At 48.2% G+C, this 22,690-nt stretch overlaps 1 protein-coding gene across 3 annotated transcripts; it reads left to right on the top strand.

Annotated features, from left to right (window-relative positions):
* Window positions 1–5,117: 5,117 nt before the first annotated feature.
* On the top strand, window positions 5,118–21,701 carry LOC148892075 (sodium/calcium exchanger 1-like). Of its 3 annotated transcripts, XM_089005442.1 has the most exons (10): window positions 5,118–6,229; window positions 9,180–9,254; window positions 11,210–12,970; window positions 13,117–13,223; window positions 16,627–16,647; window positions 16,771–16,830; window positions 18,470–18,591; window positions 18,684–18,783; window positions 20,758–21,027; window positions 21,098–21,701. In XM_089005442.1, exons 3-10 carry the CDS (start codon window positions 11,238–11,240, stop codon window positions 21,472–21,474), a joined length of 2,790 nt encoding a protein of 929 aa, XP_088861568.1. In that variant the 5' UTR covers window positions 5,118–6,229; window positions 9,180–9,254; window positions 11,210–11,237; the 3' UTR covers window positions 21,475–21,701. The 3 variants fall into 3 exon arrangements, with proteins under 3 accessions (XP_088861568.1, XP_088861567.1, XP_088861569.1); XM_089005441.1 differs by lacking the exon at window positions 9,180–9,254; XM_089005443.1 differs by lacking the exons at window positions 9,180–9,254; window positions 16,627–16,647.
* Window positions 21,702–22,690: the final 989 nt, after the last annotated feature.

The following is a 22,690-nucleotide window of genomic DNA, read 5'->3' as shown; positions in this document are numbered from 1 at the left end:
ATGTTTCCATCACTCTGGACCGCTACATCCACGACAAGGGCTTTCCTTTGCCCTTTATCTATGACCACGATATCTGGTTGGTTGGCCATTACCATCTTGTCAGTCTGTATCTGGAAGTCCCACAGGATCTTTGCTCGGTCATTCTCTATCACCTTGGGAGGTGTTTCCCATTTTGACCTTGGGGTTTCCAGTCCATACTCTGCACAGATGTTTCGGTAGACTATGCCAGCCACCTGGTTATGGCGCTCCATGTAGGCTTTCACTGCCAGCATCTTACACCCTGCAGTTATGTGTTTGATTGTCTCAGGTGCCTCTTTGCACAACCTACACCTTGGGTCTTGTCTGGTGTGGTATATCCCTGCCTCTATGGCTCTGGTGTTCAGGGCCTGCTCTTGAGCAGCCAGGATGAGTGCCTCTGTGCTGTCCTTTAGGCCAGCCCTCTCTAGCCACTGATAGGACTTCTTGAGATCAGCCACTTCAGTTATGGTTCGGTGGTACATCCCGTGTAGGGGCTTTTCCTCCCATGATTGTCCCTCTTCCAGCACCTCATCCTCTGCTCCCCATTGTCTGAGACATTCTTTGAGTACATCATCCGTTGGAGCCTTCTCACCCACAGAGAGACTTGGTCCTGTGGCTGTGGAGTGGCCTTAGGAGTTTTGAGGGGCGCTTGGAGATTAAATGTATTATTCTTATTATTACTAGCTAACTAGCTATCTGTCTAGCTATCTATTAGCTGTACAGCTGGCTAGCTAGCTAATTGAGTCAGGAAACATATTGGCTATCGAACTAGATATTGACTGTTAGCTATCTATTATCTGGTTAGCTACCTAGCCAGCTATCTATTTGATATCTATTTGTTATCTGACTAGCTGGCTGGCTACCTAGCTATCTATATTTACTTAATATTAGCTAGCTGGCTAGCTATGTATTAGTTATCTGATAGCTAGCGAGCTAACATTCTATCTATTTGAGTTATTCTGCATTGAGCGAACGCTGGCGCGTGTGGCTGTCGCGTGTGGCTGTCGCGTGTGGCTGTCGCTGCTCACCCACAGAAATACTTCATCCTGTGACTGTAAAGTGACCTGAAATGGATTATTATTAGTATTATTATAATGATAAAAAGGAGAGGACACAAAGTACCAGGACACCACCACACCCACACAATTTCCACTTTGTGGTGATGAACTTTGACCTGGTTGGAGCTGCATGGAGCCGCTGTCGTTGGGGTCAAACTTCTTGAAAATTTGCTTTCAAAAGGGACAAAAAACGTTTTCATGATGCGCTTGTCTGATGATTTTTTTCTCGCTAACTAGTGCGGGCTTACTCGCGTGAACTAACGAGCGCAGGCTAACGAACATGGGCTAAAGAGCGCAGGCTAAGGAGCGCGGGCTAATGAGCGCGGGCTAATGAGCGCGGGCTAATGAGCGCGGGCTATCGAACGCGGGCAACGGAGCTGACTAGCGCGGGCTAACTAGCGCGGACTAACTAGCGCGGGCTAACCAGTGCGGGCTAACTCGCGCGGGCTTACTCGCGGGTTAGGGTTTCGATTTAGCATGCAAAATATGGATAGCGCTACTGATAGCGCGGCTCGTGTCGGGCTGACGTCATGGCAACGAGTATGCGCCGATAAAAGTCACTGGCAGGTTCTTGCAGTTGCTCAAGCGTCAGCAAGCAAATGACCACCCGCTTTTTGCAAGATGGCACTTGTATAGTTCGATGCCTGTTTGAGTTTCTGCTCAGATGCGGATTTGCCAACTTGTTTGGGGCGGCACGTTGGCCTGATTTGTGCCAACAGGCAGCCCGATATCCTCGAATGGCCCTTCTTCCAACTTGATAGCGTCGAGACTGGAACCTGTGTTGTTATAATAACAATAATAATAATACATTTCATTTTTAAGCTCCTTTCAAAACTATCAAGGTCACTTAACAGTCACTGTTAGATGTTTGTCTGCGGGTGAGCAGCGGCAGCCACACACGCCAGCGTTCACTCAACCCAGAATAACTCAAATAGATAGAAAATTAGCTAGCTAACTAATAGATAACTAATAGATAGCTAAAAGATGAATAGATAGATAGATAGCCAGATAGCTAATACACAGCAAATATATAGCTAATAGATAGCTAGCTAGTTAGCCAGCTCATTAGCTAGCTAGATAGCCAGTTAGATAGCTAATAGAGAGCAAATAGCCAATAGATAGCTAGCTAGTTAGTCAACTGGGTAGCTAGCAAGATAGCCACCTCGATAGCCAACCAGCCAGACCACTAATAGAAAACAAATAGATAGCTAGCTAGGTAGACAATGGTGGACAAGAGAGCATTGACGGACGACAACCTTCCCGGGTAACTAAAATAAATACAAAGCTAGCTAGCTAATACATAGCTAAAAGATAGCTAATAAAGAGCTAGCCAGGCAGCTAGTTAGATAGCCAGACCGCTAATGGGTAGCTACCGATATATCTAGTGAGATAGCAACCCAGCAAGCCAGATAGCTAATAGATAGCAAATAGCTAGCTAGATAGCCAGACAGCTAATGGTTAGCTAGCAAAATAGCTAGTAAGATAGCGACCCTCAATGATTACGGGAACTGCAACTGCAGAGCAATATCCCAATAAACCCCATGCGTATATTCTTTATCCTCAGGCCAAAAGGGTCAATAACGTCTCTTTTTTGTGGGGTTACTTTATGTTGCACTTTTTGGGGAGGAGCAAACTCCACACACCGGCGACCTGTGCACTGTGAAGCCGGTGTGCTAACCACTCGACTACCGGGCCGCCCGACTTTATTGTATAGTACAGTTTATTTCTTTAATCATAATACTATAGCACATTTATTATACATAAAATAAGGTATATTTTGTGTAGTTTTAAGGCTTAGAAAATTAGAAAGTCGAAAATTATGTTTTATGTGGACCTGGGAACGCATTATTCTCATTTTAATGGTTTCCTATGGAAAATTATTTTTGGGATACACACTTCGCCTTACACACTCTGTCTCGGAACCAATTAAGTTCGTAAGCCAAGGTCCCACTGTATATATATATATATATCCCTATTGATGAGAAGGTTTCTTCAGCCGTCATCTGTACAAAAGTGAAGGTTTCGGACGTTTCGCCTCCTATCCAAGAGGCTTCGTCAGCGAACTAAAGTCTGACTGGTCGTATCGGCCCCATTTATATATCCCTAATGTCCAGACATGGTGGCGCCGGACACAGCTATGATAGGTCCCTACTCTCAGGTTGGGGGGGCAGAGGACCCCTCCCTGTGGCCCCACTGATTGTTCCTACATTCCTGACTAACGACTGGCCTATTACCCCCACTCCCCCCGGTATCACCTCATCCGCATAACGACCCTCATCAGCATTGCGAAAGTTGCCTAACCTGTTTTGCCCCACCAGACCGGTTTAATGAAGGATTTTGTTGTTTTTTTTGTTGTTGTGCTATGGGCTCACCAGTTTCACCCATAGTGGCTAATCTTTACATGGAAGAGATGGAGAAACAGGCCCTCACATCCTTCCCGGGGACAAAACCTAGACACTGGTTTAGATATGTGGACGATACTTTTGTCATAATTAAGAAACAAGAAATTCAATCCTTCACAGATCACCTCAACTCGGTAGACATCAACATTAAATTTACTCGTGAGGACATTCAAGAGAACCAACTCGCCTTCTTGGATTGTAAAGTAATTATAGAAGAGGACAGAGCGCTAAAAACAGAAGTCTTTAGGAAAGCTACGCACACTGACCAATACTTACTTGTTGACTCTAACCACCCTTTACAACATAAACTAGGAGTTATCAGAACCCTCCAGCATAGGGCTAAACTAATACCAACACGCATTGAAGGTAGAGAAAAGGAGTCAAAACATATCAGGAGAGCACTCACTAACTGTGGGTACCCTCAGTGGTCATTCAACAAATGTCAGAAAGAAAGAATAGCGAACGAAACCAATAATTCTCAAGATTCAAAAAGGAGAGGAGTAGCAGTACCGTACATTGCAGGAGTTTCTGAAAAATTACAAAGAGTCCTTTGGCAACATAAAATTCCTACTTATTTCAAACCGATAAACACATTAAGGCAAAAATTAGTGCATCCAAAAGATAGGCTACCAAATGAAAAACAAAGTAATGTAGTTTATTCCATACATTGTAAGAATGAAAATTGTAAAGAGCAGTACATTGGGGAGACTCAACAAATTCTCAAAAAAAGACTTTATCAACATCGCAGGGATAATACTAGTGGGCCTCAAGCGGCAGTACATATGCACCTAAAAGCTAGCAACCACTCATTTGACGACAATGAGGTTAAAATCTTAGCGAAAGAACATAGATGGTTTGAAAGGGGGGTAAAAGAAGCGATTTTTATAAACAACAAAATCCTTCATTAAACCGGTCTGGTGGGGTGAGGTTCAATTTGGATCGTTCATACAATAGCCTGCTTAGGCAAAACAGGTTAGGCAACTTTCGCAATGCTGATGAGGGTCGTTATGCTGATGAGGTGATACCGGGGGGAGTGGGGGTAATAGGCCAGTCGTTAGTCAGGAATGTAGGAACAATCAGTGGGGCCACAGGGAGGGGTCCTCTGCCCCCCCAACCTGAGAGTAGGGACCTATCATAGCTGTGTCCGGCGCCACCATGTCTGGACATTAGGGATATATAAATGGGGCCGATACGACCAGTCAGACTTTAGTTCGCTGACGAAGCCTCTTGGATAGGAGGCGAAACGTCCGAAACCTTCACATTTGTACAGATGACGGCTGAAGAAACCTTCTCATCGATGGACCACTCCTGTACGACTGAGAGCTTACACAGACATATATCCCTATTGTCCAGAGGTGGCGCTGCCAGACCTCTGCTATGATATGTCCCTGGTCTAAGGCTGGGGGGAGCAGAGGACCATTTCCTGAGGCTACACTGATTACTTCTATTGTCCTGATGACAATGTCCTGATTGTCCTGATGATAATAATAATAATCCATTTGATTTCTAAGCGCCTTTCAAAACTCTCAAGGTCACTTTACAGTCACAGGATATTTTTTTTTTCTGTGGGTGAGCAGCAGTAGCCACACGTGCCAGCGTTCACTCAACCTGGAAGTAACTCAAATAGATTGAAAGCTAGCCAATTGATAGCCAACAGATACCTAGCTAGATAGCCAGACAGCTAGCTAGTGAATAGCTAGCTAGATAGCTAGCTAGCCAGCCAGATATCTTGCTAGCCAGCCAGAGCTAATAGATAGCAAATAGCTAGCAAATGATAATAATCAGGCTACAAGATTAATGTTGAAAGCATACACCAGGTTTTAGCATCCATTGATGAAAGAGATTGTCTCACATCTCCTGTCCTACGTAAATCCGCTTCAATTCCAAGCTGCGACAGTTCCACATACGCATCAGTGCTTTGCGCTGACTCTTACATGAGAAGCGAAACGTCCGACACCTTGAAAGAAGTCCAAATGACGGCTGAAGAAACCTTCTCATCGTTTGTGTGCAGATGTTTAGAAATTCCAGGAGTGGGACCTAAAAGGTCCTCTACCTTCGTCTCAAACGTACGAGCGCTATGTGTTACTTGATGTTGGTGAACTGGTATGGCTTTGAAAAAAAGTCCCAAGCGCCGGACAGAAGCAGGCGCTTCATATTGGGATCTCCGACTTTGGAGAAGGTCGGCAAAGGTCATACGGCGAAGGTCATACGGCTTCATAGCATGAGCTGCCATGGCAGAGCCGGCCGACGTCTTTGCTCGTTTGCTTCCTTGTTTGGTGCCGCTTGGCGATAAGCCTTCTTGCTGGGAAGCCATCTTTAGAACTTTATCTCCTCCCTTGAGTGGGCTTATCAAGCCCGTCCCCGTTCCATCCTGGTCCCCGGCCGTTGCCGCCGTGACGCAAACAACACGTCCGCATTGTGTTCACTGACCTCAGTTGTGTTTTCCAAATTTCCTCAGACGGCGGAAAGGCTTTGGATTCTGATTCTGTCCTTTGGATTTCCGATTCTGTCCTCTGGATTCCCATTCTGTCCTCTGGGTTCCCATTCTGTCCTCTGGATTCCCATTCTGTCCTCTGGAAGTGACAAACCTGGGTGGGAGTTCTTTAGTGAGTCCACCACGTCGGCCCAATTGACTGCGACAGTCTCCGTCGGCTTCACGTCGGCTTCACGTCGGCTTCACGTCGAAGTCACGTCGGATTGTGAAAAGAGCTTTTGAACATTTTCCATCACAAATCTTGAAAGGTTGGCAGGGTAAGTTTGACACAAATCAATCAATACAAAGATAAGAATAATAATCATTATTATTATCATTTGCTAGCTATTTGCTATCTATTAGATCTAGCTAGGTACCTGTTGGCTAACAATTGGCTATCTAGCTAACTTTCTATCTATTTGAGTTACTTCTGGGTTGAGTGAACACTGGCGCGTGTGGCTGCCGCTGCTCACCCACAGAAAAACTTTCTTCTGTGACTGTATTTTGAAAGGCGCTTATAAATCAAATGTATTATTATTATTATTGTATTTCATGGAAACAGAGAGATAACACGCCGGTAAATGGCAAGATGGTCAAACTTTGCGGTCTCTTCAACCTTTCTTTTGTTTTTGCATTACTACACTACGTCACTTTACATACGACACTACGTCACTTTATATACGACACTACCTCACTTTACATGTGACACTACGTCACTTTACATTCAGAAATGACATGTATTGTCTGTTGTCAATTGTCTGTCTTTTTTTGCCACATTTTAAGTGCCTTGCACGCTGGGTCCAAGAGGACATTAATTTCATCTGTGCTGTATGTCATGCATATTGTCACATCCTCGTCGTCGCCAGGAGCGAGCTCCTCCCCTCCTGACTCTTCCTTCTCTGCTCCTTGAGCGGGCCCCTCCCCTCCCGGCTCACCTGACTCACGCACCTGTTCCCCATTTCCTTGATTGTGCCTTCTGGCTATAAAAGCCTCACTTACCGTTCTGTCGTTGTCTGTGTATTCCTGGAAGTCCCCCTTCCGCACGCAGGTCTGTTTGCCGTTGCCCTCCTTCCTTGTTCTTGACTTTCTGTTATGTTTGATGTGCCTCAGTAAAGACTGTTTATTGGAATCACTGTCTCCACCGTGTATTTCGGATCCGATCCTTACTACCTTCCGTCGTCCCTCGAGTCTTGTCACCACTCCTCGAGCGGACGTGACATAATACACCGACCGACTATGGATCTCGCCGGTGGAGACAAATTCGTATCTGCCGTAGCTCATCAGGCGGAGCGGCGCGTTCAAGCCAGCTGGCGCAAGCGATCGCGGAGAACCGTCACATCGCGTCCTCGCTGGCTCAACGCCTACAGGAGGTTGACACACGACTCACTACCCTGACGCCCCCCCCCCCCCCACCCCCGTGAGTAGTCGCAAGCCCTCACTGCCCCACCCCTCACGCTACGAAGGCAAACCCGGGCGCTGTGCTCAATTCTTGATGCAGTGCTCGTTGGTTTTTGAACAACAACCCTCCGCCTTCGTTAGCGATGAGGCTAAAGTGGGATTCATCACCAGCCTGCTCACGGGCCTGGCCGAGTCATGGGTATTGACCGTCCGGGAGTCCCGGCCCGGACTTTGCAGTTCCTACCCGGACTTTGTGCTCGAGCTTCGCCAAGTGTTCCACCACTCGGTCACAGAGTGCGAGGCCGAGGGACTCCTTCTCGACTGTGTGCAAGGGACGCGTTCGGCCGCTGAGTACTCCATCGACTTCCGCATCCAGGCTGCCCGGAGCGGCTACAACGATGGAGCGCTGAGAGGAGTGTTTTGTCGCGGACTGAGCGCCGCTCTCAAGGACGAGCTGACCACCCGCGACGCGGGCACCTCCCTCAACGAAATGATCGACGTAGTCCTCTGCCTAGACCATCGCCTCCGGGAGCGGCAGCGGGAGCAAGGTACCCAGCGGTCCGGCGAACCCGGACACGAGCAGCGGACGACCACACCCGACGGCGACGAGCAGGCACGACGCTAGGAGGAGTTCCCCGAGCCGCTGCAGGTGGGCAGCGGGGGTGATCGAGCCAACCCCGGGGGTCGCCGCACCCAAGGACCCCCGCCCAAGACCTCCAGCACCCGCAAGTCCCCAGCCAGACGCCGGCCATCGGAGGCATCGAGGACGGCGCCCGTCACGCGATTGGAGTTGGACGGCAAATTATTCGGCCCGTCCAACTCCCAAGCTATACGGGTGCTAGTGGACTCGGGGGGCAGATGGCTGCTTCATCGACCCTCAACTGGCCGAATCATTGGGCTGCGACTTCGAGATTCTCCAGACCCCCAAGGAGATTCTCGACCTTGATGGTTGACTTCTGGCCAAGGTTACCCGTATCACCGCACCACTTAAACTCAGGTTACCGGGTAACCATGTTGAACACCTCCAATTCCTTGTAATGTCCTCCCGCAACGTGCCACTCATACTAGACCTCCCTTGGCTCAGCACCCACGACCCTTCCATCTCTTGGGAGGGTCCCACCATACAGGGTGGGAGCCCCTACTGCTATGCCCATTGCCTACGGTCGGCCACGGCAGGGCGAGACCCCTCCCGCGGTGGCCCGCCCAAAGAGATTTGTCTCGATGGCGTGCCACGTTGTTACCATGACCTGCGGGAGGTGTTCAGCAGGGACAACGCGCAATCCCTGCCGCCTCACCGACCGTATGTCTGCGCGATTGAACTGCAGCCAGGGGCCCCACTACCGGATTCCAGACTCTACCACATTTTACACCCAGAACAAGAAGCCCTGGGCACCTACATAGAATCTTCCCTTGCGGCGGGACATATTCGACCTTCGCGTTCCCCGCTCGGTGCAGGGTTCTTCTTTATCGAAAAGAAAGACAGATCCCTGCGTCCGTGTGTCGACTATCGGGGTCTGAACGACATCACCGTCCGCAACAAATACCCTCTCCCCCTCATGGATTCAGCCTTCGCGCCTCTTCAATCGGCGACAATTTTTACCAAATTGGATTTACGAAGTGCTTATCATCTGGTCCGCATCAGAGAGGGGGAGAAGTGGAAAACCGCATTCAAAACGCCCTTGGGGCATTTTGAGTACCTGGTGATGCCGTTCGGACTCACAAACGCGTCCGCCGTATTCCAAAACCTCATTAACGATGTGCTCAGAGACTTTCTCAACGTCTTTGTATTTGTTTACTTAGATGACATCCTCATTTTCTCCAAATCTACAGAAGAACACCGGCAGCACGTCCGACGGGTCCTGGCGCGGCTCCTGCAAAACCGGCTCTACGTTAAGCCAGAGAAGTGTGAGTTCCACGTCCGCTCTCTGTCTTTTCTAGGGTTCGTCATGGAGCAGGGGCAGCTCCGGGCCGATCCCACCAAAGCGGTGGTGGAATGGCCAACTCCGAAGACGCGCAAACAACTCCAGCGATTCTTGGGGTTTGCCAATTTCTACCGCCGCTTTATCCGCGGTTATAGTCAGAAGGCACTCCCCCTCACTAACGTCACATCCCCCAAGGTCCCATTCAGGTGGACACCCGACGCAGAGGCGGCGTTCGACCGCCTTTGTCAAGCCTTCTCCAACCCTCCGGTCTTGCGTCACCCTGACCCCGCCCTCGCGGTCGAGGTCGACGCATCTGAGTCCGGTGTGGGGGCTGTCCTATCACAGCGCTCTTCTCCCGCCGGCTCAGCCCCGCAGAGGCCAACTATGACGTGGGGAACCGAGAACTGCTGGCGGTCATTCTGGCGCTACAGGAATGGAGACACTGGCTTGAGGGGGCCAAACACCCATTCACTGTATTCACAGACCACAAAAACCTGGCCGCCATTTGGTCCGCCAAGAGACTCAACTCGCGGCAGGCCCGATGGGCGCTGTTCCTCACACGATTCAACTTTACTCTCACCTAGTGCCCAGGGTCGCAGAACACCAAGCCTGACGCCCTATCTCTCATCCACGAGGCGGCAGAGAAGGAGGAGGTTATCGCCAACATCCTGCCGGTGCGACACATCCTGAGCACCCTGCGGTGGGAGGTTGAGAGGAAAGTCCAGGAGGCTCTGGGGGGTAACCCTAGCCCCAAGGGTTGCCCGGTGGATCGCCTGTTCATCCCCCCCGCCCTACGCATGGAGGTGCTACTCTCGGGACACACCTCCAGGGTCGCCTGTCACCCGGGGGTCAACAGGACGATCCAGCTCATCGCCCAGCGGTTCTGGTGGCCGGAATACAGGAAGGACGTCACGGAATTCGTGAAGGCGTGTCCCGCCTGTGCGCGTGGGAAGGCCTCCCAACAACCCCCGGCGGGACTCCTCCAGCCGCTACCGGTTCCCTCACGACCCTGATCCCACATCTCCATCGACTTTGTGACAGGTCTCCCCCCGTCCCGGCTGTCCACGAGGGACCTCCGGTTGGCCGGGACCTCGGCCAAACTGGGGCCACGGTTCACTGGTCCCTTCCCCATCGAGGCCATCCTCAGCCCGGTCTCAGTGAAGCTCCGCCTGCCGCCCACCATGAAGATCCACCCGGTCTTCCACGTCTCCCTCCTCAAGCGAGTAGAGACCAGCACTCTAGCTCCCACAGTCGCCCATTCCCCCCCCCCCCCCCCCCCCCGGATGTTGGACGACGGCCCTGTCTACACCGTGCGGCGGGAGATACTGGACTCGAGGCGCATGGGCAGGGGAGTACAGTATCTGGTCGATTGGGAGGGCTATGGGCCCGAAGAACGTCAGTGGGTCCCCCGTTCCTGGATCCTCGACCCATCTCTCACCCGGGCATTCCATGTGGCTCACCCTTCCAAACCGGGTGGGCCGCCAAGAGACGTCCATTGAGGAGGGGCACTGTCACATCCTCGTCCCCTTCTGTCTCTTCCTCCTCTGCTCCTTGAGCGGGCCCCTCCCCTCCCGGGTCACCTAACTCACGCACCTGTTCCCCATTTCCTTGATTGTGCCTTCTGGCTATAAAAGCCTCACTTACTGTTCTGTCGTTGTCGGTGTATTCCTGGAAGTCCCCCGTCACCCTTCCGCACGCAGGTCTGTTTGCCGTTGCCCTCCTTCCTTGTTCTTGACTTTCTGTTATGTTTGATGTGCCTCAGTTAAGACTCTTTACTGGAATCACTGTCCACCGTGTATTTCGGATCCCATCCTTACTACCTTCCGTCGTCCCTCGAGTATTGTCACCACTCCTCGAGTGGACGTGACACATATTAGCACATTGACAATAAAGCTGACTTTGACTTTGACACACACGTCTTGTCTTTGTATCTGGCAGGTTAGCGGAGGAGCTAGGAGCTCTGGAAATGTATGGAATCATGACGTCATCATGGTCTCTTGCTTCCTTGGCCCTGGTCTTGGCTGAAGTTGGGAGTTGCGCTGCCGCCACCCGCAACGACACGATGCACAATGACACCAAGTGCAGCGGCAGCACCCAGTGCAAGGACGGCGTCATTTTGCCGCCTTGGCGACCGCAGGACCCTGGTCTTCCGGACCGCGTAGCCAGGGCCTCCATCTATTTTGTGGGGTTAGCGTACATGTTCCTGGGCGTGTCCATCATCGCCGAGCGCTTTATGGAGTCCATCGAGGTCATCACCTCTCAAGAGCGACAGATCACCGTCAGAAAAGCCAACGGAGAAAAGTTCACCACCACTGTGAGGATCTGGAACGAGACTGTCTCCAACCTGACCCTCATGGCGCTGGGTTCGTCGGCTCCGGAAATTCTGCTTTCTGTGGTTGAGATTTGCGGTCACAACTTTGATGCCGGGGAGTTGGGGCCCAATACCATTGTGGGAAGCGCCGCCTTCAACATGTTTGTGATTATTGGCATTTGCGTCTACGTCATCCCCGACGGAGAGAGCCGCAGGGTCAAGCACCTCCGAGTGTTTTTCGTCACGGCCGCCTGGAGCGTCTTTGCCTACACGTGGCTCTACCTCATCCTGGCCTACTTCTCGCCGGGGGTGGTGGAGATTTGGGAGGGGCTACTGACGCTCTCCTTCTTTCCCATTTGCGTCAGCCTTGCGTACGTTGCCGACCGCCGCCTCCTGTTCTACAAGTACGTATACAAGCGCTATCGAGCTGGGAAGCGCAAAGGCGTGATCGTGGAGACGGAGGGTGAGCCCGAGCTTCCCCACAAAGCGGACCTCAAAAACATTGCATCCCGTGCCTGGGTCCCGTACGACGCCGAGGTGGGATCTGAGGTGCCAGCTCACGAGGGCCAGGCGGGCACATCCAAGCGTTTCCAACTCAAACATCCGGTTGAGGAGACAGAGCAGTTCGTGGAGCTCGCCGTCTGCCACGGCTCAACACCGCCAGAGAAGAGTTCTGCGTTCCGTCGCTGCCATGCCACGCCGGCCCTGACGGGCAGCGGCCAAATCTCGCAGAAGGAGTCGGCGGCCAACCCTGATGAGAGGGTCACTCAGGACGACTTCATCTCCCAGATGTCAGAAAACGGCCAGTCCACTCGGGTGTTCTTCCAACCGGCCACTTACCAGTGCTTGGAGAACTGCGGCAGCATTTCCCTGAACGTGCGCCGAGACGGAGATCTGAGTTCAACTGTCGCAGTTGACTTTCAGACTCAAGACGGGACTGCCAAAGCCGGTTTGGATTTCTGCTTTTCAGAGGGAACGTTGGTGTTTGGAGCTGGCGAGACGCAGAAGGAAATCCGGGTCAACATTGTCGACGACGACATCTTTGAAGAAGAAGAGCATTTCCTGGTCCACTTGAGCGGCATGAGGGTCGTTTCCGGCCGCGGGGGTGTCGAAGCGGTGGACGGGGACAATTCCACGGGTCTGGCTTTGCCTCGCACGGCCACGGTCACCATCTTTGATGACGACCATGCGGGTGTCTTCACCTTCGAGGAGCCCACAGTGACCGTGAGCGAGAGCATAGGCGTGATGGAAATTAGGGTCGTCCGGACCTCCGGGTCCCGCGGAGCGGTTGCCGTGCCGTACCGAACTATTGAGGGGACCGCCAAAGGCGGCGGGGAAGACTTTGAGGATACTCATGGCGTCCTGGAGTTTGACAACGATGAAATCTGGTGAGTGTGAATCGCGTGCGATTGTGCGCAAAGCCAGAACCGAGAGTCCCCATTTTGAGCTTGGATTTGAGAACCAATCCCCCTCCATTGAATTTTTCTTGTGATGATCATCACCATCGTCATTGCGCCTCTTCTTTGCATTTCAGCAAAACACTTCGTATCAACATCGTGGACGACGAAACGTACGAGAAGAACAAAAGGTTTTGGGTGGAGATGGATGAGCCGCGACTGCTGGAGATGAGCCACAAGAAAGGTGGCAGTGTGGCCTTGCTCGTCCATTTCACAGCTCTGCTAACCTCGCTAACCTCTCTCAGGCAGTCAAATATCATGCAACCTACCCTCAACTCTCAATGTTCTGCTTAGACCAGGGGTGTCAAACTCTGGTCCTCAAGGGCCACCGTCCTACATGTTTCCCAAGTCTCCCTGTTGCAATCCACCTGATTCAAGGGAACGGGCTCATGTCAGACTTCCGCAGAGCCTGCTGATGATCTGATCTTTAGAATCAGGTGTGTCCATTCAACCCGTTCCCTTGAATCAGGTGCGTCGCAACAGGGAGACTTGGGAAACATGTAGGACAGCGGCCCTCGAGGACCGGATTCTGAAACCCATGGTCGAGTCAGTCCAGTCGAGCCTTATCTCCGCTACCTTCTCATAGTTTGCTCTTTTTGGGGGTTAGGGTTAAGGTTTAATGGTTAGGGTTTAGGGCAGGGAGGTCAAACTCTGGTCCTCGAGGGCCGCCGTCCTACATGTTTTCTAATTCTCCCTGTTGAAACACACCTGATTCAAAGGAAGAGGCTCATGTCAGACTTCCGCAGAGCTGCTGATGATCTGATCATTAGAATCAGGTGTCTCAATTGAGCCTGTTCCCTTGAATCAGGGTTGTCACAACAAACAGTCTTGGGAAAAATGTAGGACGACGGCCCTCAAGGACCGGATTTTGACACCCCTGTTTTAGACACTCTGGTCTGGTCAGAATCAACCCGAAAGGTGTTGGATCGACTCAGTGTCTGGACTCTGCGCTTGCTGATGATCTGATCATTAGAATCAGGTGTGTCCATTGAGCTTGTTCCCTTGAATCAGGTGCGTTTCAACAGGGAGACTTGCAAAACATGAAGGACGGCGGCCCTCGAGGACCAGAGTTTGACACCACTGACTTAGACTGTGCTTTGGGTGCAAATGAAAGCCTTGCTATTTATGACCTGGGACAGCCTGCTCTATTGAGGAGCCAAAACGTCTGTCAAGAGCGAGCAGTATGTTTGCCATCCAGTTCCTGTTACGACCCGCATGAGTGATCATCTCCACAAGCATGTCGACCGCAAGGGTGCTTGGGGTCTGCTTTGTGCTTTTGTCGAATGGGATTTCATCTTATGTCAAAGTATTTAATTCGTCCCCACTGTACTCCAGACATTCACGTCCCTTAATGAACAGTTGGACTACTTTGAAGGCGTCGACCGGCGCGACTTACAACCACCCGTAGGTACAACCACGACCGCCAGGCCCTATTTTAAAATTTTTAATTCTACGCAACGTGCTAGCAGGCCGGCAACGCGTACGACAATTTTGGCCAGCCAGCATCTCACTCTCGTACAGCAATCGACCGTGTGATGGCACAGGAGGGGGGAGTGTCCACGACGCCATGACCAGAGCCGAGTTAGGTGGGCGTCGGTCGTTGGGCGCGGCCCAGCCAGGACATTTAGCACCGAGTCTGTATTCAACATTTTGAATGGATTTCGACTTCAGACCATTTTGACTGACGACTGTTTGGTCGGAACGGAACTGGGTCGTAAGTCGAATGTTACCTGTATTTTATTTCTCGGTCCGTAAGAACACCTTGAATTTTGTACTGATACCGATCATTCATCAGTAGCTCAGCATACTACTACTACTACTACTACTAATAATAATAATAATAATAATGACAATAATACGTCTGTGTAAGCTCTCAGTCGTACAGGAGTGGTCCATCAATGAAAATGTTTCTTCAGCCGTTATCTGTACTTCTTTGAAGGTGTCGGACGTTTTGCTTCTTATCCAAGAAACTTCGTCAGCAAACTAAATTCTAAAGTTTTTTTTTTCTTGAAGAAGTTGTCGGCCACCCAGGCCGAGACGAAAGTTGTACGCCCGACGTAAAAGTTGTACGCCCCAGGCAGACGCTATTTCCAACACTGCTATTAGCTGTCTAGCTGGCTCGCTAGCTATCTAGCTAGCTATCGTTTAACTAAATATATAATAATAATAATAAAAAATAATCTAATAAAATAAATTTTATTTATAAGCGCCTTTCAAAACTCTCAAGAACACTTTACAGTCACAGGATATTTTTTCTGCGGGTGAGCAGCAGCAGCCACACACGGCCACACAGCACTTTCTGTACCCTCTTTTGCTAGCTAGCTAGCAAGCTAGCTATTACTCTTTGTATTCAGCTAGCTGGCTAATCCTTTACATCACAGGTGTCCAAGTTGAGGCCCCGGGGCCAAATCTGGCCCACATCATTTTATTCGGCCCACGAAAGTAAATTACGCATGTCAATTCAACAAATTACGCAAGCCATGCTCATCGATCAAGCAGCTAGCAAGCTAAATTCGAGCGAGATAGCGAGCAAGCTAGCTAGCATTCTTTGTATTTAGCTAGCTATCTAATCCCTTACGTCACATGTGTCAAAGGGCCCACCTCATCATTTTATTCGGCCCACAAAAGCAAATAAAGTGAGTTACGAACTATCTAGCTCGCGAATGTAGCTTGCAAGCTAGTAAAGTGCCAAGTGCTGAGCATGATTTAGTCTGAGATATTGTCAAATATTTCGGAAGCGTCCCACACCCCACCGCAAAGAAAAAATACACAATACTCAAATATTTGGTCTCTTCTTAGCCGACTTTTATAATAATAATGATAATCCATTTGATTTATAAGCGCCTTTCAAAACTCTCAACATCACTTTACAGTCACAGGTATAAGTTTTTCTGTGTGTGAGCAGCGGCAGCCACACGTGCAGGTGTTCACTCAACACGGAATAACTCAAATACTTAGAAAGTTAGCTAGCTAATAGATAGCTAATAGCTAGCTAGCAACAGCTGAAGCTGTAACAACGCTAACATGGACAAAAGGCAAATGCTGCCCCCTCGCGCAAGGGAAAAAACATTGCCAGAGGTCTGACCAGCGCTTTATCGGCACCCGAGCATGGAAAAAAAACCCGAACTGTAATAATAATAAAAAAAACAAAATAAATAAAATAAAACTGATTCTTACAAAAGTCATTTTTAGATTTCGGGACAGGTTTAAGCAAGTATCACGGAAGTTGACAGATTATTTTTTTTTTTCACAGGCCGAATCAAGTGACGTGGCGGGCCACATCTGGCCCCCGAGCGTCGAATTTAACACCTATGGTATAAACTTTAAATTTGGCATTAATGTGGCCAATTAATGGTTTGAGAGACTGGATATCAAAATATGATATATTTGAGTTGTATAAAACATTCAAAGTGCCATAGACAGATAAAAGCGTTAAATACGTTGCAAATATACTTCTGAGATGACAGCGTTGTATTTGTCGCATTGACTGACTTTGGTTTGGTTGATGCGTCTAAATCTTGCTGGGTGGGTTCAATTTTTGTTGATGCTTGTTTTCTTTCCTGTTTTGTGCATTCATGTCATCACAGCTGTTCTACTTCAAGAAGTTGGTAAGACACAGTTCATGCTCTGTTAACTTTCCCAGTTTTTAATCGTTTTGGCTTTCATGGATTTATTCAAAGCTCTCAGAAAGAATGAAGCTGACGTGTACTTTCATGTCTTTTTCCTTTGAGATGGATTCTTGCTGACAGGCGGGTCAAAGAAGACATATTGGAAGGATGTCACGTTAGCTGGTGAGTCATAAAGCGCTTTGCTTTGACAGACAAACAACTATGTTTGGTAATTTTCTCTGTGCGTGCATAGAAATAGTATCGATATAACCGGGACTATCGATATATCCGATATCGATATAACGAGACTTTACTGTAATAATAATAATAATAATAATAATAATAATCCATTTCATTTCTGAGCGCCTTTCAAAACTCTCAAGGTCACTTTACAGTCACAGGATAAGTTTTTCTGCGGGTGTGCAGCGGCAGCTGCACGCGCCAACGTTCACTCGCCCCGGAATAATTCAAAAAGATAGCTAACTATCTAGCTAAATGAATGCTAGATAGCTAGCTAATAGATAGCTAATATGTTACCTAACTCAATATAGCTAGCTAGCTAGCTACATTGCTAATAGCTAGCTAATAGACAGATTGCTAGTTAGATAGCTAATATGTTTCCTGACCGGTCCAGGTGTAAATAGCTGAAGAGTGGCTAACGTGCCCAGATGAAATGGCTCATGTCAATCACAAGAGCCGTCTGTTGCCATAGTATTGCAATCGAGCGTCGGACAGGCTGAAAAGAACGCCATTGGACCAAACAGAATAATAATAATATGTAATAATAATAATAATAATAATAATAATAATAATAATAATAATACGCTTTTCTGTGGGTGAGCACCGGCAGCCACACGCGCCAGCGATCAGTCAACCCAGAATAACTCAGATAGAAAGCTAGCCAGCTAGCTAATAGCTAATAATAATAATAATAATAATAATAATAATAATAAATCAATAATAATAATAATACGTCTGTGTAAGCTCTCAGTCGTACAGGAGTGATCCATCAATGAAAAGGTTTCTTCAGCCGTTATCTGTACTTCTTTGAAGGTGTCGGACGTTTCGCTTCTTATCCAAGAAACTTCGTCAGCAAACTAAATTCTAAAGTGTTTTTTTTTTCTTGAAGAAGTTTTGAAAGTTGTACGCCCGACGTAAAAGTTGTACGCCCCAGGCAGACGGTATTTCAAACACTGCTATTAGCTGTCTAGCTGGCTCGCTAGCTATCTAGCTAGCTATCGTTTAACTGGCTAGCTATATAGCTGGCTAGGTAGCTATCTATTAGCGACTGTATCCTGTGACTGTAAAGTGACCTTGAGAGTTTTGAAAGGTGCTTATAAATGAAATGTATTATTATTATTATTATTGTTGTTGTTGTTGTTATTACAATTATTATTATTATTATTATTATTATTACTGTATCTATTAGCTTGCTAGCTAGCTTTCTATCTATTTGAGTTACTTCCGGGATGAGTGAACACTGGGGCGTGTGCTGCCGCTGCTCATCCACAGAAAAACGTATCATGTGACTGTAAAGTGACCATGAGAGTTTTGAAAGGTGCTTATAAATACAATGTATTATTATTACAGTAAAGTCTCGTTATATCGATATCGGATATATCGATAGTCCCGGTTATATCGATACTATTTCTATGCACGCACGGAGAAAATTACATGCAAACAGGGTCGGATATATCGATAGTCCCGGTTATATCGATATTTTTTCGGACTCCCTTGAATATCGATATAACGAGACTTTACTGTATTATTATTATTATTATTATTATTATTATTATTATGATGATAAATGTGTGTCTTTCAGAGGGAAGTGAGGAGTTTGGGACAAAAGAGGAAGATGAGCGGCGTATCGCACGCAACGGTCGACCAATCTTGGGCCAACACGTCAAACTGGAAGTTGTCATTGAGGAGTCATACGAGTTTAAGGTGTTTCTTTCATATCATAGTATCATGTCCAGAAACAAAAGGACAGAGGTTGCTCCTCTCCAGCTCATGTTGTAGATTTTATTTCGTCACAGAATGCAGTGGACAAGGTTCTGAAGAAGACCAGACTGGCCGTGCTAGTCGGAACGACATCGTGGAGAGAACAATTTGTGGAAGCCATCACAATTAGCCCGGGTAAATAATTCTATGTAGACATGTTAGAGATGTTCGTTCGGACACTGTGGACAAAGGCTCGAACACAGGAAAATTGTCTTTTACTGCTGGCAGGGGATGCAGTGATTCATGACAGACGCCGAAATTCTGCAGCCCTCTACCAAGCTATTTATCCTGTGACGAAGGAGTTTCCCAAGTCCTAAATTCTGTCCAAGGCCAGATCTCCTAGATGAAGATGACAGTTTAACAGGCTGTGTCTGTTTAACTCAGATTGACTGTGGCCATCTGCTCCTTGACCGTGGGCCTATTGTTCGGCGGCCAGCTGAGCATGGGACTTTTAAATATGATAATTTCTTATTCTCCATCAAGACTCTAAGCGGTAAACGGACCGTCACATGCATAGGGCCATTTCCACCTCAGGTACTAAATGGACTTCAGGCTGTGACCTCATTCACTTGCTGCTAACACAGCACCAGGAGCAAGTATGTCTTTGGTATCTTGCTCAAGTACAATTGCTCGTGGTTGTGATGGCCAAGGACCAAACCATCAACATTTGTGTTGGGAAACAACTCCACTGAGCCATGCCTCCTCTTTAAAGGACACCCGACACCTCCGGTTGCGTCTATAATTTGTAAAATGACTTCAAATGACTTCTACTGAGCGCATTTGACAAAGATTCCACAGCATATAGCTATATTTTACTTTTTAAGACTCACGCTGAATATTCTTGTTTTCGAGTTGATGACGATCCCGGATTGACATCACGGAGGGAACGCTCCTGACCGGGAAAACGACACACTATGCATTTTGGGTAATTTGTTTCATCTGAAAACACAGTGTTGATGGCGAAATTAAAAGGCAAACTCCATAAATAACGTGATTGTGAATCATTGTGTGTCGCAGCCAATTGCGGTAACACGCATAAAGAAGGTCAAAGTCAGCCCATTTCCAATGGAGTGCGCCGTCTTGTGTATGTTCTTAGCACTACATTGGAGTCCAGATGGCTCAAATTGTTACAGAAGGACTTCTTTAATCGATCGCAAACATTTATGCTTTCCTCCTCAGAACTATTTGCATCATATTCATAACTGGATGAGTAACAAGAAAGCATCTTCTCCATTTTTATTGGTGTTTTGCATTTGACTAAAAATATCAGCCTGCGTGTTTTGGCTTTTTTAGATGTTATAAAAGTTTTTCTGATGTCAGTTAGGAAACAAAAAAAATGGTGTTGGTTGTCCTTTTAAAGAAAGAAAGAAAGCATCTTCTCCGAATCTGAACTCTCTGAAGCCATTGTTTTGATTCTGGAGCAGAGCAGTTTGTGGACGAGTATCCTGGCGTTTAGTCACAAACAAGGGGGCGGGATTTTCGGACTGTCCCCAGTTTCGAGCTCATTTTGTGGCAGTTTTAGGACACTAAGTCATTTTTATTGGTGTTTTGCATTTGACTAAAAATATCAGCTTTGCGCGTTTTGGCTATTTTAGATGCTATAAAACGTTTTTCTGATGTCAGTTAGGAAACAAAAAAAATGGTGTCGGTTGTCCATTAAAGAAAGAAAGAAAGAAAGAAAGAAAGAAAGAAAGAACAAAACATTGAGCACCATGGCTTTGTTGTTGTTTTGTGTGGGTGTCACTGACAACACTAGCAACCGCGACTGGACGAGCCAAAGCTGCAGTCACTGAGTAAGCCGCTCTATCAACTGAGCCACAGCCTGGAGCTGGCGATAGCTGGTGACCAGCTGGGGTCTTGCCAACTGGTCAACAACTACATCTCGCTGTTGCTGTCGCTCACTCGGAAGAGCCAGTTTACCTGTGACAGACGGTGTGCCAGTTGGAATTTTGGCTGCCTTTGTTAGTCTTTGATGACTGATCTGGCCGGTCACGCCAGCACCACCAAAATGCCGATGTTGCCCCGCTACCATCTCATGACATCAGCATGACCAGCAGCAGGGAATGAAGAGATCCAGTCTGAAATAGGCCATATCTTTGATGTGTCCAGGAGATGATGACGACAACGGCGGCGGCAAGAAGCCGCCCTCTGGTCTGGACTACATGATCCATTTCCTGACCGTCTTCTGGAAGCTTCTGTTTGCGCTGGTCCCACCCACCGACTACTGGAACGGGTGGCCGTGCTTTGTGGTCTCGATTGCAGTCATTGGCATGCTGACGGCAGTCATCGGGGACTTGGCTTCCCATTTCGGCTGCACGGTGGGTCTGAAGGACTCCGTCACGGCTGTGGTGTTTGTGGCCTTGGGAACGTCTGTGCCAGGTAGGCCTTCATCCTCGCGTCGAGCGCGGCCGTGCTGCCATGCCCGCACAGAATCTCATGTCTTCCTCAGATACTTTTGCCAGCAAAGTGGCTGCGAGCCAAGACCAATATGCCGATGCCTCCATCGGCAACGTGACGGGAAGTAATGCCGTCAACGTCTTCCTGGGCATCGGCGTTGCTTGGTCCATCGCCGCCATTTACCACTACTCCAAAGACCAGGTGTTCAGGGTGGACCCGGGAACACTGGCTTTCTCTGTCACCCTCTTCACCATCTTTGCCTTTATATGCATCGCCGTCCTCATCTATCGGCGTCGACCCGAAATCGGCGGAGAACTCGGTGGACCGCGGCTCGCAAAGACGGCCACGGCCGGCTTGTTTTTCAGCCTGTGGTTGATGTATGTCGTCTTGTCGTCACTCGAGGCCTACTGCCACATTGGTGGCTTTTGATGCCGCTACCTTCTCCACTTTGTAGGTTCAACGGAGATTGTTGAACCTACAATCTCTCGACTCACTTTGTATTCAATTTGATTTCGTATTGCTGATCACCACATGACTACACTTGCACAATCAAATTATTTCCTATATTCATAGATCAGAATGTATGCGTAAGAAACTGAGTTCACCTTATATTTTGGTTTTCTGTGACGATTTTCAACACTTTATGAAAATAAACCTGTGGAAAATCTTCTTGAAGACATATTTACATTTATTTGACTATCTTTTTATAAATTCTCCGGTGTGTGTAGCCCCTGGGTCATGTTTCGTGTGTCGATCGGGTAATTCAGCCTGTCCGTCAAGGGAAATAGCACCAGTGGTGGCGATTAAGCACCTGGTGAAGGGGTGGGCGAGTGGGAGTGTTCAGGGGTAGAGAGAAGAAATGTTTGTCGAACCGGCTTGCGAGAATCGGCTTGCGAGAACCGGCTTGCGAGAACCGGCTCATGTCAGACTTCCACAGAGCTTGCTGATCTGATCATGAGAATCAGGTGTGTCCATTGAGCCTGTTCCCTTGAATCAGGTGCATTGCAACAATGAGACTTGGAAAACATGTAGGACGGTGGCCCTCGAGGACCGGAGTTCCACCTGCATTAGAGCAACCTTTATTCGTCGCCATTTTGATTGGATGATAGTGGCCGTCATGTTGAAATAGGTAAATGCCCCTTAAAATGAGCCCAACTAGTGCACTTCAGCGTGAATGCACCGGAGCATTCAAGGAGAGAAAATGTTCTCATTAATTTGAGATTAATTTGCAATGAAACAATACCATCGATGAAACAGTCGAATGTCAGTGACATTTTAACAAGCCCCATGTTAACGTTAGCATCAACATACTTCTGCGAGAAGTAGATTGCAGATAGCCAGTGTGGAAGCTAATGAGCCGTGTGCAGGCTAGCTAGCAGTAACTTCGCCTCTGGACCGGCAAATTGAATTTTATTCCGATCGTTTGCCTGGATTTTTACCAATCACGAGGAACGGAAAACCATTCATGTTAACGGTGAGTACTATCACAAAGTTATTTTAAATAATACATTCTGATATTTTGTTAAAGTGGCCGTGCGTGTGTGTGTGTGCGCGCGCACGCGAGCGTTTGTATGTGCGCGCGCGTGTGACTCTCACTGAAAAACATTTCTAAATATTTTACGTTTATGGCTCTCTTATTCAAAAA

The sequence above is a fragment of the Hippocampus bargibanti genome, linkage group LG10 (genome assembly GCF_051943395.1).
Source record: "Hippocampus bargibanti isolate YZ-2025 linkage group LG10, ASM5194339v1, whole genome shotgun sequence".
Taxonomy (NCBI): Eukaryota; Metazoa; Chordata; class Actinopteri; order Syngnathiformes; family Syngnathidae; genus Hippocampus; species Hippocampus bargibanti.
The sequence above is the reverse complement of the archived record's forward strand: the minus strand, read 5'-3'. Positions and strand labels throughout refer to the sequence as shown.